This window comes from Chanos chanos, chromosome 7, assembly GCF_902362185.1.
Source record: "Chanos chanos chromosome 7, fChaCha1.1, whole genome shotgun sequence".
Lineage (NCBI taxonomy): Eukaryota > Metazoa > Chordata > Actinopteri > Gonorynchiformes > Chanidae > Chanos > Chanos chanos.
In genome coordinates, this window is record NC_044501.1 from 38,769,710 (window position 1) to 38,785,634 (window position 15,925).

General features: G+C 44.8%; 1 protein-coding gene across 1 annotated transcript; it reads left to right on the forward strand.

The window, feature by feature from the left end:
- Window positions 1-306: 306 nt before the first annotated feature.
- gba2 (glucosidase, beta (bile acid) 2) lies at window positions 307-13,097 on the forward strand. Its single transcript, XM_030779836.1, has 17 exons — window positions 307-1,442; window positions 4,307-4,398; window positions 4,661-4,776; window positions 5,416-5,634; window positions 6,121-6,360; window positions 6,902-7,004; window positions 7,340-7,493; window positions 8,051-8,176; window positions 8,610-8,794; window positions 9,017-9,121; window positions 9,279-9,386; window positions 9,639-9,790; window positions 10,708-10,814; window positions 11,093-11,235; window positions 11,469-11,584; window positions 11,800-11,991; window positions 12,387-13,097. The coding sequence occupies exons 1-17, from the start codon at window positions 1,252-1,254 to the stop codon at window positions 12,603-12,605; spliced, it is 2,568 nt and encodes an 855-aa protein (XP_030635696.1). The 5' UTR covers window positions 307-1,251; the 3' UTR covers window positions 12,606-13,097.
- The last annotated feature ends 2,828 nt before the right edge of the window (window positions 13,098-15,925 follow it).

A 15,925-nucleotide genomic window follows, 5' to 3' on the forward strand; every position in this document is an offset into this window, starting at 1 on the left:
CAACTTCGTTGACACAGGCTCGATGCAACATTTACAACACAAATGGATATCCCGCGAAGTAACCACCGGTTTGGGTAGGACATACGACTGCAGTCAAGATAAAGCCATCGTCAGACTTTGAGAGCACAGTGTATTGTCACTTTTGCAAGATATTGCATCAGTGCCTCTTTTAAAAAAAAAAAAAAAAATTAGAGGACCTGCAATAATGTGGCTCGGGAACAGCAAAACAATACCGGATCTTGGTTACATTGATACGGCTTGCAGCCCAGAAACATAGCATCTTTATGCAACTTGTTTTACCTAAAGACAAACACCGCAAACTGAACCAGGAGTTTTCCTCTTAGGTGCTACCTAGTAATATAGGTGCATCAGCCTAAATTATTAGAACTGTTTGGCTTCGGCGGTGGTGTGCGCTGATGGCAGAATTGAGAAAGTGAGCATCCATCAGTCCCAACAAACTTTCTAGTCAAATCGTGGATGTAAAACACTCGTTTTTATGAAGCAGGTAAATTCGGAGGCGTGCCATTTATGCCTGGTATAGTTCAGGCAGATTTCATTGGTTTGTCTGACATCGTGGTGAGGGGCGGTGGGTTGGCTATGCAGCCCCAATTGCTTAGCTTGCACAGTTTTCCGGTGGCGTTTCGCTCGCGGGAAGGGGTGCCGTTTGATCCTAGAAAACAAATAAAGACCCTTGTATAGTCAAACTCAAGAAGAATAGGCAAGCGACTACAGCACGATAAAAACGGCTTAGTCTAATAGTGTGCGATGCGACATGATGCAACTCTTATCGGGAGTTGTTGTCTAGCTCATCCTCCCTCACGGTAAACTAAGTGACAGGTGAGGGACTAGTAAACACGCAGCGATAGACGAACAGTGGCAGGTAGTTTTGCGTTGTAGGACACCGAGATCGCGTCACGCAGATAGACGTTTCACGCACATGACACGGTTTGTGTCATAATACTACAGTTTTATACATCAGTTACCTGTTATTATTTGTCTCCACCGGTAACCCTGTGTTCTGGGGAAGAGCAATAACAACAACAACAACAAAAACAACACAAAAACTGATCTCACAGGTCATTGGTAAATGCCAAACATATGTGAGTTGGCCGACACAGCCATCCGTGTATACTGTGCGCTATCTAATCACAACGGTCGTAAAAAGCCGGTTACAATCTAGAGCAACGGTTTTGCGCACCAGAGCCAATTTCTTTCTGGAGTTGTCATTCACGGACACTACCGAAGACCACCATGGAGTCAAATGACAGCTCTTCTTCTTGTGAACTTATGAGTCGGTATGTTTCGACCGAAACTGGATTTGGGGTTCCAAAGGAGGGATGGCGGATTTGTCTGGCACACGAGTTTAAGGAGAAGAGGAAGCCGTTTCAAGCCAAAGATGTGTCACTGTCCAATATGATGGAGCACGTTGGTCTTGGTATCAGGTAAGATCAGCTCAAATTTCAGTGGAAATAAAATTGTTAAGCGCTGCTCTCACTGATGGATCTTGACATATGTTACGGTAGTTTTACGGGTTTTTTTTGTTTTGCTTCTTCCTCTTCTTTTTCTTTTTTTCAAATTAATACAAGTAATACAAATGTACACAGCACCTCGACATATGAGCACAAGCGTGGTAATGTACGTTGGTAATATTTGCATTAGATCCCACTAGTGCGTATCCCCAGAGAACAGAAATAGGTAGTGGTTAAAGAAGCTAGCGCCTCTACTGAGGCTCCAAGGTAGGAGGGGTTCCATGATACAGAGAAACGAAACCTTCTTAAAGCCCAAGTCCATCTCCTCTGTCCTCTATAACAAAATTCCTGCAGCATTTAAAGGATACTACACTCTTGTAGTTTAGTGTAGACCTTTCTCCAATGTTCCTATATCACATTCCCCTGGGCACTTGGTCACAAAGGTTTTCAGCATGCCCTGTAACAACATGATTACTACAGAAAAGGTCTGCAACTCAGTGGGCTTAATTAACATTAGAAAACATGATTGACATAAGCGAGTTTTGTGAGTTATCTCTCTCAGTAAGTCCCACACAGTGTCTAAGGAAAAAGACATAGTTGCCCAACTGTGACAACAGGAGATAGAATTTCATATTTGTGTGTTTGTGTGTTTGTGTGTGTGTGTGTGTTTGTAAGTAAATGTGTGGTGTATCAGGTGTGGCTTATTCCCCAGGGGGAAAAAAAAAAAAAAAAGAAGCATAGATTTTTCCTGGTCTGTCCGACCAGTTGGATGGGTACATGCTATAATTAACAGGCAAAAAAAAAAAAAAAGGCATTACCCACCCACCGAGTTAAACAGGCTGAAAGCCTCCTCAAACACCACCAAAGCCTATAGTGTGTACCTCCACAAACTCACTGCACTTTTCTTCCCCACATGGATCTTCTGACATCAAACAATGTTGTTGGGGTAACTACGTAACAAAAAGAGCTGTCATCTGGGGATGGTCTTTTTTGCTTGCTTTGTGGTGTTTTCAAAGGGTGGTGAAATATGGACCTTTAAGTTTAATGGCAGTACATAGGTTCACGTTACACAATGCTCCGAGAATACCCATATAACCTCCATCTGCAAACACACAACAATGAACATCAATTCGCTGTCTCTGAAACGTCTGTTGGACGTGACGTCTTTCGTTCAAGCCCGAAAAGGGATGAATGTGATGCTCTGTTATGCCTATTTATTGTTTTTTGTTTTTTTTTTTTAAATGAATTGTTTGGTCACTTTGAAATCAAAGGTGTTTTGTTTAATGAAACCTTTAGCACAGAGCCATGAGGTGTGTCATCTGAGGCACCACGGTTGTCATAGCGATGTCAGTTAATCATTTATGTGTGTTGACCCTCTGTAGTAATGTGCACCATGTTAATGAATGACCGGAGACTTGTCAAAGGACATCCGCATTCAGCACAGACACTAAGTTAAAAGTTATGCATTCAAACCAAGGCTCTGCTTTCCTTAGAGAGATTATGTACTATGTTATGTCAAATATTATGGCTATTTCATAGAGTAAGATCAAGGTTCATACTATAATAATCAGACAAACCTTAGGAGGATACAGGTGACTTGGGTGGGGTACTTTTAGTCAGACTTGTTTAAACATCATCTGAAACCAATTTTATGAACACTGTTGTTAATGTAAAAAAAAAACAACAAAACTCCATGTCTTATGAGATACAAAGCACTGAGCTCAGATGATTGGGTTCCAGGGCGAATTACCTCTATGAACTAATATCTTTGTATGTGTAAACCAAACCCAAACCCCCAAAGTATCTGATAAGAGGGATGAATTTGAATCGGAGAACCGTGTCGAACTGCAGTAACTTTGCCAGCGCTCACATAAGCGTGTGAATCAGTCGTCTGTGTTGTCAACAGTCTGCTTACACATGATTCATTTTATCCTCTTCATTCCCTGTATATGGGAGCTCCACACCCACTCTGGCCACTGCTAAATCGGCCCTGTCACTTTGCACCAAATCAGGAACAATTCCTGGCTTTATCCTTGTATCCCACAATTCCATCTGCTCTGTTTTTTTTGTGGGGGGGGGGCAGTCCCCAGTCCAAAAGCTCTTGTGCTGAGTACTAAAATCTTTTAAGCAGCTGTCAATGCATCTATGAAAGAGAGAGAGAGAGAGGGGTTATCAGAGGTCATCTGTGTATACCACGTCACATGGTCACAGTCAAACAAAAAGGAGTATAGCACCATATATATATATATATATATATATATATATATATATATATATATATATATATATATATATATATATATGCATTGCATACCCGACTTGTCAATTTCTGGAGAGATGTTCGTTGCATTGTTTGGACATGTCGCTCTCAGACCACATGTTGTGTGCATGAGGGTGTGTAAAATCGTTACACGTCTCCAGGAAGGAGAGACATATGTCACGGCAATTTACAACCATATTATCTTGTGCAGAGCAAAGCATCTGCACTGACTGCTGACAGATAACGTGCACGAGGCCAGTTTTACTACCATGTCAATGTCGTTTCCATACATGTCATATCAGATTGAAATGAAGTACATGTTACACTCGCTTGGCAATCCCGGGAATTGGAATCATGTCTCAGTGAAAAGTTGCTATGTTGCGCTATGATTTTTCAAACCTTTGATTTGCAGAGAATGTCTTGAACATTTATGTAAATTTTAATCATGTACCTCATTAACTTTTCCATTGTGTGTGCATATGTGTGTGAACTAGAAAGAGGAATTTTTTTTTTTTGAGACCTAGGTCATTATCCTTGTCATTTAAGTCATTATCTCTGTTTTTGTGTGTGTTTGTAGGTATCTTAAATGGTGGTATAAGAAGACCCAGGTTGAAAAGAAAGCTCCTTTTATTGATATGTTCCGAGCTCTGCCCCTTAAACAAATCTACGGTAAGCAGTGATTCGTAACAAACAGAAATACAAAACACTTTTAAGTGAATATGAGTCAAATCCTGTTTCTAGAATCCTCCTAAAATTCTGGTAAACTACCACTCATTAAATTTCATAAGCAGCTACAGCTTAGCCAACTTTGAAAATCCATTGTCAAAGCTAGCACTCATTATTATCAATTGTTTTGATGGTCCAATAGAGAAATGGAGTTGGTCTAGACATCTCTTTGGTGCAAATGATCGTTAAAAACTTTTCATCCCAGGTGCTCCACTGGGAGGTATCGGGGGAGGTACCATTACTCGAGGTTGGAGGGGGGAGTTCTGCAGATGGCAGCTTAACCCAGGGATGTACCACTATAAGACCGTCATCGCAAACCAGGTAGACTTACAAAAGCAAAACACCACGCTCGTGAATCACAGTGACTTCAACAAACCAAACACAGTCGGTCCCACGTGAAAAAAAAAAAAAATAGAGATGGTACCTTCTAACTAAGGAGGGGAAACTTCATGAAACAACTTTATGAATGGGTTTGGGTTTGATGAATGGGTTTGATCCGACTGAACAACTGTCTAACAAATTCGGAGACTCACTAAATAATTCATTGCATAAATACTGCAACAGCTGTTAGGAGAGAGGTGTAAAAGCCATCTGTAGGTCTGTGTTAGTTAGCGTGTGCTCTGTTCAGTATGTTAACTATCCGTCACACTGTTGCAAAATTCAATATTTGCTGTGAGCTCACTTCTGGGGAAAACTGTGCAATGCGGTTTGGTGTGTGTGTGTGTGGCGTAATTTGGTGTGTGTGGCGAGATATCACACGATAAAGTATGATTACGAAGATAACATTGTGGACAAGTTTCTGCATGGCCTTGCTATCAGCCGTCAACCGATTAGAAATAGTTTGCAGGGAAATTAAAGCCGCAAATGACGAGTGCGTTGCGACGTAACGCGTCAAAACGCAATGAATCTTTGTCGCTCTTTTCTCTCTGACCTCCGCGGTCGGCCCCTCTCCTCTCTCAGTTTACAGTGTGCTTGCGTCGGGGGGGTCAAACCGTGTACCAGCAGGTGTTGTCCGTGGAGCGCCCCCCGACCCTTCAGGGTTGGAACTGGGGTTTCTGTGGGTCGTACGCTTTCTACCACGCCCTGTACCCCCGCGCCTGGACCGTTTACCACTTGCCCGGCCAGAACGTCACGCTCACCTGCAGGCAGGTGTCACCTGTCATCCCGCACGACTACCAGGTGATGGGCTGAGAATTTGCATCAAACCTCCCATTTGCTTCAGTGCCTTTGTTTTTTTTGTTTTTTTTTTGGTCATTTTAAATACAGAATGCACAATACATCCGTTACAACGGTAGAAATGATTCATATTGTACGCGTTATGGCTAAATGCATTTTAATAACCGAATAGCTATTTTGTACGTGGTTGTTATGCAGGGGGAATGGAGTGAATTGTCAGGCAAGTAAAATGAATCTTGAGCGTTGAACTGTCTTGGTAGTTTTTAATTTGTTTTTTGACAGCTAAACAACTTTGAAGTTTCTGACGACTTGAGTGATTTTGTATATGCTTTGTGTTATTTATTTATTTATTTTTAATATTACATTTTGACCCATCTTCTTGCTGTTTCTGATTCCAATCATTTTCTCTCTCTCTCTCTCTCTCTCTCTCTCTCTCTCTCTCTCTCTCTCTCTCTCTCTCTCTCTCTCCCCTGTTGTTTTGCTCTGAAGGACTCCAGTCTTCCCGTGGCTGTGTTCGTGTGGGACATCGAGAACAAAAACGATTACGCTCTGGACGTGTCGATCATGTTTACGATGCTGAACGGCTCGGGGCACAAGGACGACAAGAGCGGCGGTCACTGGAACGAGACGTTTCGCTTAGAGAAGGAGGGAGAGTCGGCGTCTGGAGTCTTACTTCACCACTGCACCCCAGTCAATCCCTACACCCTGTGCATAGCCGCACGAGAGCAGGTACAGTAATACAATAAAAATAACACACACGCGCACGCACATACATACACACACAGACACACACACATACACACATACACACACAGACACACACACATACACATACACACACACACACACACACACACACACACACACACACACACACACACACACACACGCATGCATGTCAGACTGGTGAGCAGGTACAGTAATATAATAAAAATAACACAGACACACACACACACAGACACACACGCACGCAAACACACATGCATGTCAGACTGATTAGTGAAGGTGCTCATGGGATGGTTTGTTTCATAACAGATGCTTAAGAGATAACGCAATGATAGTTCCAACGAACAAATGACACAAGGCAAAGGATTTCATGGTTGGCTGCTTAGTGAATGTGGTCTGAGTGAGCAAATACAAGCGAACTGAGGGTAGATCAGCAAGCGTCACGTCGTTTGTCAAATTTGTTGACTTTTTGGATTACAGTTAGCCATCTGCTTCTGTCTGTCTGTATCCCTGTCTCACTTTTTTTTTTTGGAATCTGTAACAGTCCGACAGGGAGATCAGTCATCAGACTGCGTTTAGCCCCAAAGGAACTTGCACCTCGGTGTGGAATGACCTCATCTCTGATGGGCGACTGGACTCCCCGACAGGTGAGCGGCACCTGGGTCAAGTCATGGTTACAGTCATTGCACAGACAGGCGCAAAGTAGCAAACATCACCAAACGCGCAGCTTAACGTTATCCCTCGACACAATGTTACATTTCAAACAGTCAGGTTTGGTCTGGGGTTGACTGAGTGTTGCTCAAATTTATTAGTAGTTGATCTGCTAGACCTGATCTTAAAGAGGAGCGGAATTGTAACGCGGGACCAGTTTTGGTCGGAGGAAAGTTAATCCCGTGTTTAAGTATGAAAAGGCTTAGGGCGGCGGCGCGTGGACCTTGTCACTAAGGCTTGTGTTAACACCGCGTGTCGTTTTATTTGTCAGGCTCCAGTCCTCCGACGCAGAAGGGCGAGAAGGTGGCGGCTGCCCTGGCAGTAGGCTGCCCAGTGCCGGCGATGGGCCACAGCAGCGTCGAGTTCAGCCTGGCATGGGACATGCCCAAAATGACCTTTGGCTCTGGAGAAAGGGTCCATACAAGGTACAAACAAATACACAAACAACAGTGCCTGCTAGCATGTACGCAAATACACACACGCCCACGCACACACAGATACTTTCTCTTTCTCACATTTAAGTACAATTAACGTGAGGTTAGCCACGCATAGTTTTTTTTTTTTTTTTCTTTGGCCCTGGGCCAAGCCAATGGAAAAATTAAGTGTCACTTAAGTTCCAAAAGCCGTTATGTTCATAAAACTGGAAATTCTGGCTCAGCTGCTTCACATGGCAGTGCTCGGAGGCAACGCTCGGTTCCTTTGCGGCTTCAGTTTTTCCTCTTAAATCCTGTTAGTTCGCCTCACCCATGCAGTACCGCTCTGATCGCTACTCTACGCTGACTGGCGGTTATTTATTTATTTATTTATTTTAAATTAAGTTCCACTGCTGCTCTACCCACGAAACCCCCCCCCCCCCCCCCCCCCCCCCCCCCCGCCCCAATTCCGTTTCATGTCTTTTTCAAAGACATCCTTTTTCCGTCTGCCGTGTTTACTTGGTTGCCGAGGAACTCGGCGCGTACACGGTTAACACTGTGTTTTCCAGGAGATACACCCGTTACTATGGCAGCAAAGGAGACGCAGCCCCATCGATTTCTCACTACGCACTTACGCACTACAGAGAGTGGGAGAGGAGGATTGAGGAGTGGCAGAGGCCCATTCTAAAGGACAGGTACAGATGCAGCATTGAAGCGAGCAGTTCTTTGTTTTCTTTTTTCTTTTTCTTTTTTTTTTGGTCTGGTACTATGGGGCGTAGAACTTCCTTTTTGCAGCTATGTCTTGTGTGTTTCTTTATTTAGCTCTTCACGTGATGTAGGCGCTTCTATACACTTTTATATGTTTCTGTACTGTATGTTCTATACAGCTGATATGCATTTGGTATTTCTTAAATAAGTAGACAGTGAAAACAGAGGAGAGACTTGATCGTGGTAAAATTCTTGCCGTCTGTTGAAGTGTTGGTTTTCTGTGTCATACTTTAACTGTTTCACATGCGGGGTTTATTTGCATATGACTCTAGGCATTAAATTAGCGTCCTCCTAAAAATTAACGGGCATGTAAATGTGTGTGTGTGTGTGTGTGTGTGTGTGTGCGTGCGTGTGTTTCAGTTCTCTTCCGTCCTGGTACAAATCAGCCCTGTTTAATGAACTCTACTTTGTTGTGGATGGTGGGACTGTGTGGGTGGAGATTCCGGAGGACGATGACATCACCGGGGGACTCCGCCCTGAGGATGGGGGTCTCCCCGCCCAGCCCCATGTCGTCAGAGAATACGGCCGTTTCGCGTATTTAGAAGGTGAGAGCGCACTGACAGTTCAGTCATTTTAACTGCCCCCAAGGGTAAACATTAGCATAATGAGTCTGCCATAAAACGTATAAAGAGTCTTCTCGCCTGTGGAAAAAGAGTCATTGTGATGTGCTGTTTCACCTCTCTCGAAATAACCGCTGTTTTGTCAAACGCGTCTCAACACCCAAACGCGGTTTTCTTACCCGTAACTGTCTCCGTGGCTGATCCCAGGTCAGGAGTACAGGATGTACAACACGTATGACGTGCACTTCTACGCCTCGTTCGCCCTGATCATGCTCTGGCCGAAACTGGCCCTCAGCCTGCAGTACGACATCGGTAAGACACTCGCGTCACCCCATTACTCGTATCTTAACGAAAGAGGGAAAGAGTGGAACAGTTTTCTCTCTCTCTCCGTCTCTGTCTCTCTTCATTGCTTTTTCTTTCTCTCTCTCTCTCTCTCTCTCTCTCTTTTTTTTTTTTTTGGTCTCTCCAGCGGGCAGTATCGTGCAACACGACCCGACGCAGAGGCTGCACTTGATGAGCGGCCGTCACTCCTCGGTCAAGACCCGTAACGTCGTCCCTCACGACATCGGAGACCCAGGTGCGGAACATCAAACGCGCTAAATTACGGGCCTAAAACCCCAGCAAAAGCAAAAAAAAAAAAAAAAAAAAAGCCAGCAGGACGCTGGCTCTTCAGACACGCCGCGTCTCTGGCTCTAATTGATGTCTTTTTCGTCGAGTGATTTGTAATGATCGTTCGCTGTTGGAGCTGTGAGTTCTGGCATTCAGTTGCTAGCGTGCAGATATCGCCCCGTCTAAACAAGGTTTAGAGATCTTCCTTGTTTGTCCGCAGACGATGAACCCTGGCTTCGTGTGAACGCTTATCTGATCCACGACACCGCTGACTGGAAGGATCTTAACCTTAAGTTTGTCCTGCATGTCTATCGTGACTACCATCTGACCGGAGACAAACAGTACTTGCAGGATATGTGGCCCATTTGCCAGGTGAGCAAAACAGGGTGGAGGCATAAAATTATTTTAAGAGGGAAATCATCCTCTTGCACTGTTCCAGTAAATGTTGGTTTTTAGCCAAGCCCACGTAATCATTCATCATTATTAGGGGTGTAACGGTTCGGTACATACCTCGGTTTTGAAGTCACGGTTCGGTCCGGTACGTTTTTGGTACAGTGAAAAAAAGACATTTCTTTTCATTTATTTGTTTCATTCATTCATTTCTTTTCAGTTTACTTGTAAACTTATAAACGTGCACAGTGGCAACCTGCCCCTAATTTCCAGTTTGCACTCCTCTCTGTTCCTCCTTTGTACTGGTGATATTCACATTTGGATGATGCCGTCTGAAATGAGCAATCATGCTCGATGTACTTACAGCAACATAGCCCTACCCGATTCCAGCTGAACAATGCTGGCTCTCTGCCTATCTTTGCCCGTTGCTACTGTGGCTCACTGGAAAACCGACCTAAAGAGACCTGAGGGATATGGCAGGGTCGTCAAGCTCTGGCTTTGCGGTCGCCACACTTACGAGGCTGCATCGCTAAACATGTGCTAATTCAGTTGCTAAGATGCGGCTCCGTTATGTAATCAGGGAGAAAACTGAGTTTTTAATTTTTGTTCCGCATACAGAAATGTAGAAGAGAGGGCAAACTGTATTTTAAGATTTTAATTCAGTAGACATAATAACCTGAGACACGGTAAGGCACAAACCAGAACAGGTATATTGTATGATGTTTTGTAACTCAGCTTTTGTAGAACAGCTATTTAACTCATAGTCAGACTGAACAAAAACATGGGTTCAAAGAATTTCCTCACCAAGCACACGAACCCTTTTTGATAGGCATGTTTTAAACCTGATTGGTGGAAACGCACATCACTCACAGATCATGTCTTCTAATTGGCTCTTTCAGGCAGTGATGGAGTCAGAGTTGAGGTTTGACTTGGATGGTGATGGTCTGATTGAGAACTCGGGTTTTGCTGATCAGACTTATGATGGATGGACAGTCACAGGACCAAGGTAGGAAATAAATAGGTAATAGACAGAGAGACAAATTTTTAATTTCTAATTCTTTTTTTTTCACAATGGGGGTTATATTCTTTTGTGGGTTAAATATAAAAAAGAAAGGATTAGAGAAAGATTTTAAAAAAATCTCCAGAAATCTCATGAAGTAAGCAGTGCTGTGTTGTTCATGTACTGAAGAGTGATCTCAGAAACTGGCCTTATTAGTAAATCTTGACCTCTTTGTGTGTGTGTGCGTGTGTGTGTGTGTGTGTGTGTGTGTGTGTTTTTGACAGTGCATACTGTGGCGGTCTGTGGCTGGCCTCTGTCTGTGTGATGTGTAGAATGGCTCGTCTGCTCAACAGTGAGGCTGTGTACCAACGCTATAGAGACATCTTGGACAGAGGCAGTGCTGCCTTTGACAAACTGCTGTGGAACGGTAAGAATGCAGGAAATACAGGTGTGTTTGTTCGTGTGTTTATGTGTGTTCGTGTCTGTGTCTGTGTTTGTTTGTGTGTGTGTGTGTGTATGTATTCTTATCTCCCAACAGACACTCTTATCCAGAGATCTCTTGTGCATGTGAATGGGGCAGAAATGCACACAAGAAGAAACAAACACTGTATTTGGGAAGAATGCATGTCTGATTTGACCTCTTTTTTTTTTTTTTCACAGGGAAATACTATAACTACGACAGCAGTGGGCGAGACCTGTCCAATAGTGTCATGTCTGACCAGTGTGCAGGCCACTGGTTCCTCAAAGCGTCCGGACTGGGAGATGGAGAGTTCGAGGTCAGTTCTGATGGGGTTGTTGGTTTTCTCCTAAAGTCCTTACTGTTCCTGTTTTAAAATACAGTGCCAGTGCTCTAGTCAGGGAAGCTTTTAACCATGTGAACAAGAGACCTGCCGTTTACCTGTTTGAGGTGAGCAGCGCACGTTCGTCGTTTATCATTCTTTTCTGTCTATCAACACGTTTTGTCCCCTTCTTTTCTTTTTTGTTTTTCCAGGTCTTTCCAAAGGAGAAGATCCACAAAGCTCTGAGGTCGGTTTACGACTTGAATGTCTTGGGCTTTGCCGGCGGACAGATGGGCGCGGTGAATGGGATGAGGCCGGAAGGCGTCCCTGACAGGTCGAGCGTCCAGTCGGACGAAGTGTGGATCGGCGTGGTGTACGGCCTGGCCGCCACCATGATCCACGAGGTAAACGATCCGGTCTGCAAGGGCTAACACGTTTTCCAGCTACGTGCTTGGCAGTTTCGTACACGGTTGTGGCAGTCATAATGTAGCCTTTTTTTGTGAAACGTATATGCGTTCGAGCCTTTTGTGAAAGGTATATGCGTAAAAGCATCAGAAGGGATTGAAAGGGATTTATTTAGTCATTCATTCATTTTACATGTTGTTTTTACCCCCTGCTGCCTTTTTTAACCCCGGTACCTCCCTTTGTCCGTGCGTGTGTGTGTATGTGTGTATGTGTGTGTGTGCGTGCATGTGTGCGTGTGTGCTTGCGCGCGTGCGTGTGTGGGCGTGCATGTGTCTGCGGTTGTGTATCTGCGTGCATGCGTGCGCGCGCGTGTGTGTGTATCCCTCTGTTCCAGGGCATGGTGGAAGAGGGTTTTAAGACTGCAGAGGGCTGTTACAGGACAGTGTGGGAGCGTTTGGGGATGGCGTTCCAGACGCCTGAGGCATACTGTGAAAAGGGCATTTACCGTTCCCTCGCCTACATGAGACCGCTCAGCATCTGGGCAATGCAGCTAGCGCTCGACAATCGCCGCGACGAGAGCCGAGGCACCGAGGAAGGCAGCGTGAGATCCTGAAGACAGAGGCTCGACTCGTCCAAGAGGACCCCCCACTGAACAACCACTCTCTGACATCATCAAACAAGCAAAACCACGCCCTTTACTGGCCCATCTGTGACCTCAGTCTGGATACACACGATGTTGTTTCTGTGCATGTCCAAACACAAACACACACACAAAGCCCACACACTAACACGCACACAAACACACACACACAAAGCCCACACACATCATTTCATTCAGACTCAAATATATTTGTAATGCTGATGTTCTTTGAGGTTGTATGTGTGTTTACTGGCAACCTAATGTAGCTGCTATTATCGTAGATACCTGTGTAAGTATACTTACATTTCGAGTACTTGCCTTGACAGATCTCCAGTTTGCGGCAATCAAATTACGACTGAAATTCTGTAGATCGTTTTTAAAACGCGTGGGACTGAAAGGAGTCAGTAACTACAGTTAACCTTGAACGACTTATACTGTAGAAACATGGTATGCTCATTGTTTATATTTTTAATAAGTTTAAATGGTATTTAGAGTGCTGTATCAAAAAATCTGACATTACAAAACTATTATTATTATTATTATTATTATTATTATTATCCAGCTCAGACTTTGGCGCGGTGGTGCATTTGTCTGTGTGATGTAGCATCTGTCAGTGGCTTTGAATACTTAGTGTTTTATGTGACTTTGAGACTAAATGCAGATATGAATAAATGAATGAATGAAAATTTGTCATCCACACTTAATCAGATCCTTTAACGCCTCAGTTGCCTTTAGTCAAAACATACGCAGCTCAGCGTAGCACGGCACGGGTGTGTCAGAGACATTATTTTTGTTCTTTCTTTCCACTAGAATTCTTCCGTTCAAAACAAAAGCATGAACATATGGATGTTTAGTTACCATTTACTCTGTTTGGAGCTTACTTTCTAAAGGGAGAAGAAAGGGCCTAATTCTCCATTATCAAAGTTTTTAAATGTTTGTGTCATTAATTAATTATTTTAAAAACCTTACACTTCAATTTCTATATACATTTATATGAGAGAAAAGTTGAAAGGTTCCTGCTTCAAGTCCCACTGCTGTCAGAAATTGAGGTGTTCATTATATACTGAAGAGTTTTTTATGACTGGAAATCACATCATGTGTTTACACATTACTGATTATTACCATCAAATTATGCCGGGTTCAGACTGCAAGATTTCCACCCAATTTTGACATGACTTTGTCGCCGCGGACAAACTTCCACCGTCGGGCCCGAATATGAACGTCGGGCACATCAAACAGGCGTCTTCACCCCTTGTAACGTGACATAATCTAAGACTGGTGATGTGGTTGCTGGGATACCCCATGACGAAACACGAAACATGACACACGACACGAAAAATCTAGCATGTCAGAATTTTTTGTGTTTTTCTGCCTAGTCTGACATCTCCTACGACATGTTCCTTGACGTTGACCAATAGGACGAGTGACGATCGTTCTCCCCGACGACCTATGAACTTGCACTACGATTGCCTAATCTGACATAGTGGCCATCGTGAAAGACAGAAATATCGTGTAGTCTGATTCCGGCGTTAGCGACGTTTTAATAATTCTATAGTGAATATCAGAATGTATTTAGCAGGCGCTATTATCCAGACGCAAAAGAACAAAGGAGCGAAACATCCACTTTGGTTGTGACCAAACTTTTATTTTCAATCAGCCATTATGGTAAGTGACTCCCTCCACTCATTCATTCAACAGTAACTACAGAGAATAACAATAAACATATAGAACTATATACAGAAATTAAAGTGCCCAGTGTCCATGCCTCTGGTATGGCAGGGAGAGAGGGGCATTGACCCAGTGTCCATGCCTCTGAGAGGGGGGGGTAGATGATCATTCTTTTTTTATTTTTTTAATGCCCTCCAACCACTGCTCCTTGGAAACAGTCTCTACAGAGGGGCAGTATACAATGCCCTTGTACTGGCTGTGTCCAGTCTCCGCTGTCCTGAACTGCCCGCATTTCTTGCACGTGTTGTGCAGTACTTTGCGTTTCAGTTTTCGGACTGGAGCAGGAGCGGGAGGGGCAGAGGGGAGGCTGACGCCCAGGGCCTGCGGGGCGGCGACCAGCACGGGCACCTGTAAGGCCGCTGGAGCCAGCAGCACCAGCGGAGGGCCCGGGGGCGGGGCCGGGAGGAGCTGCCGCTGGGGACGAAGCTCCGCGGCCGCTGGTGTCACGAGTACGGGCGAGGCCTCCCTCTTCACCTGCGCCTGGCCCACGGCGCTGCCGGGCGGGTGGTACTGGTGAGCCGGGGAGGAGGGGGAGGAGGCGGCGGCAGGCGGAGAGGAAGGGAGAGGTTCGGAGGAGGGACAAGGCCGGGAGGAGACGGAGAAGCTCGGGTCGTCGAGGAGACTTGACACAGTAGGATCAGGTGTCTGGTCTTCCTCGAAGCCCTCGTCTTCTCCTTCCTCCTCCTCCCCCTCATCCACATCCTCCAGCATGTCCTCTGTCTCCTCTGAGTCGGGGTTCACGTTCAGGGCCTGTCCGGTCTGACTCAGCAGGTAGTCAACACCAAGCAGCTCGTCTATAAAAAAAAAGAACAGACAGACATACAAGACAGACAGCAACATTATTAGTTGTACTCAAAGCATTCTATACGGATACCGTTTAATTTTCACATCAGAGATTTGTATCTGTATCATGTCACGAGCGACTCAGCGTATGGTTTGCTTTAGCAATGGGAACAGTAACAATAAAGCCTCGTTGAACTTAAGTTAGAACACTGAAAACCCACAAACCAAAAGTATTATAATGGCCAGATATCAATTAGACGTACCAGTGTATCTGGCAGGTGGCCTGAAGGTTGGCACAAAGGCCCTGCCAAACACCTTGAGACTGTTGGCGTTGACGCAGTGGGCCACATCCCCGGCGTGGGTTAGGAGAGACGATGGCTGGCCGGTTGCGGCCGCAGTCCCCCGACCCTGGTTCCACCTGTTCAGGCCTTCCAGGAGGTACAGCTGGAAATTCAGTGCGTTCGCACTGGTTCCTGGAAAAACAACAAAATATTTATGCCAATGGAAAAGATTTGGCTTTTCAATCTGAATAATGCTTTCATCAAAAAAAAAACAAACCATAAAAATGATTTAAAATATCATACGTTAGAGAGACACCAACCTGGAATGAACCTGTACAGGTGGCAGTGAAAAGACTCCAGGGACGCGGACCCTCTGGCGCAGCGGTACCGGGTCAGGACGACGCCCCCCTTGGTGGTGGTGCCAACCTCTGTGTACAGCCGTACGCCCGGCACGTCCTGGATGCACCCGACGTGGCATTTCTGCACACGCCAGATGCGCTC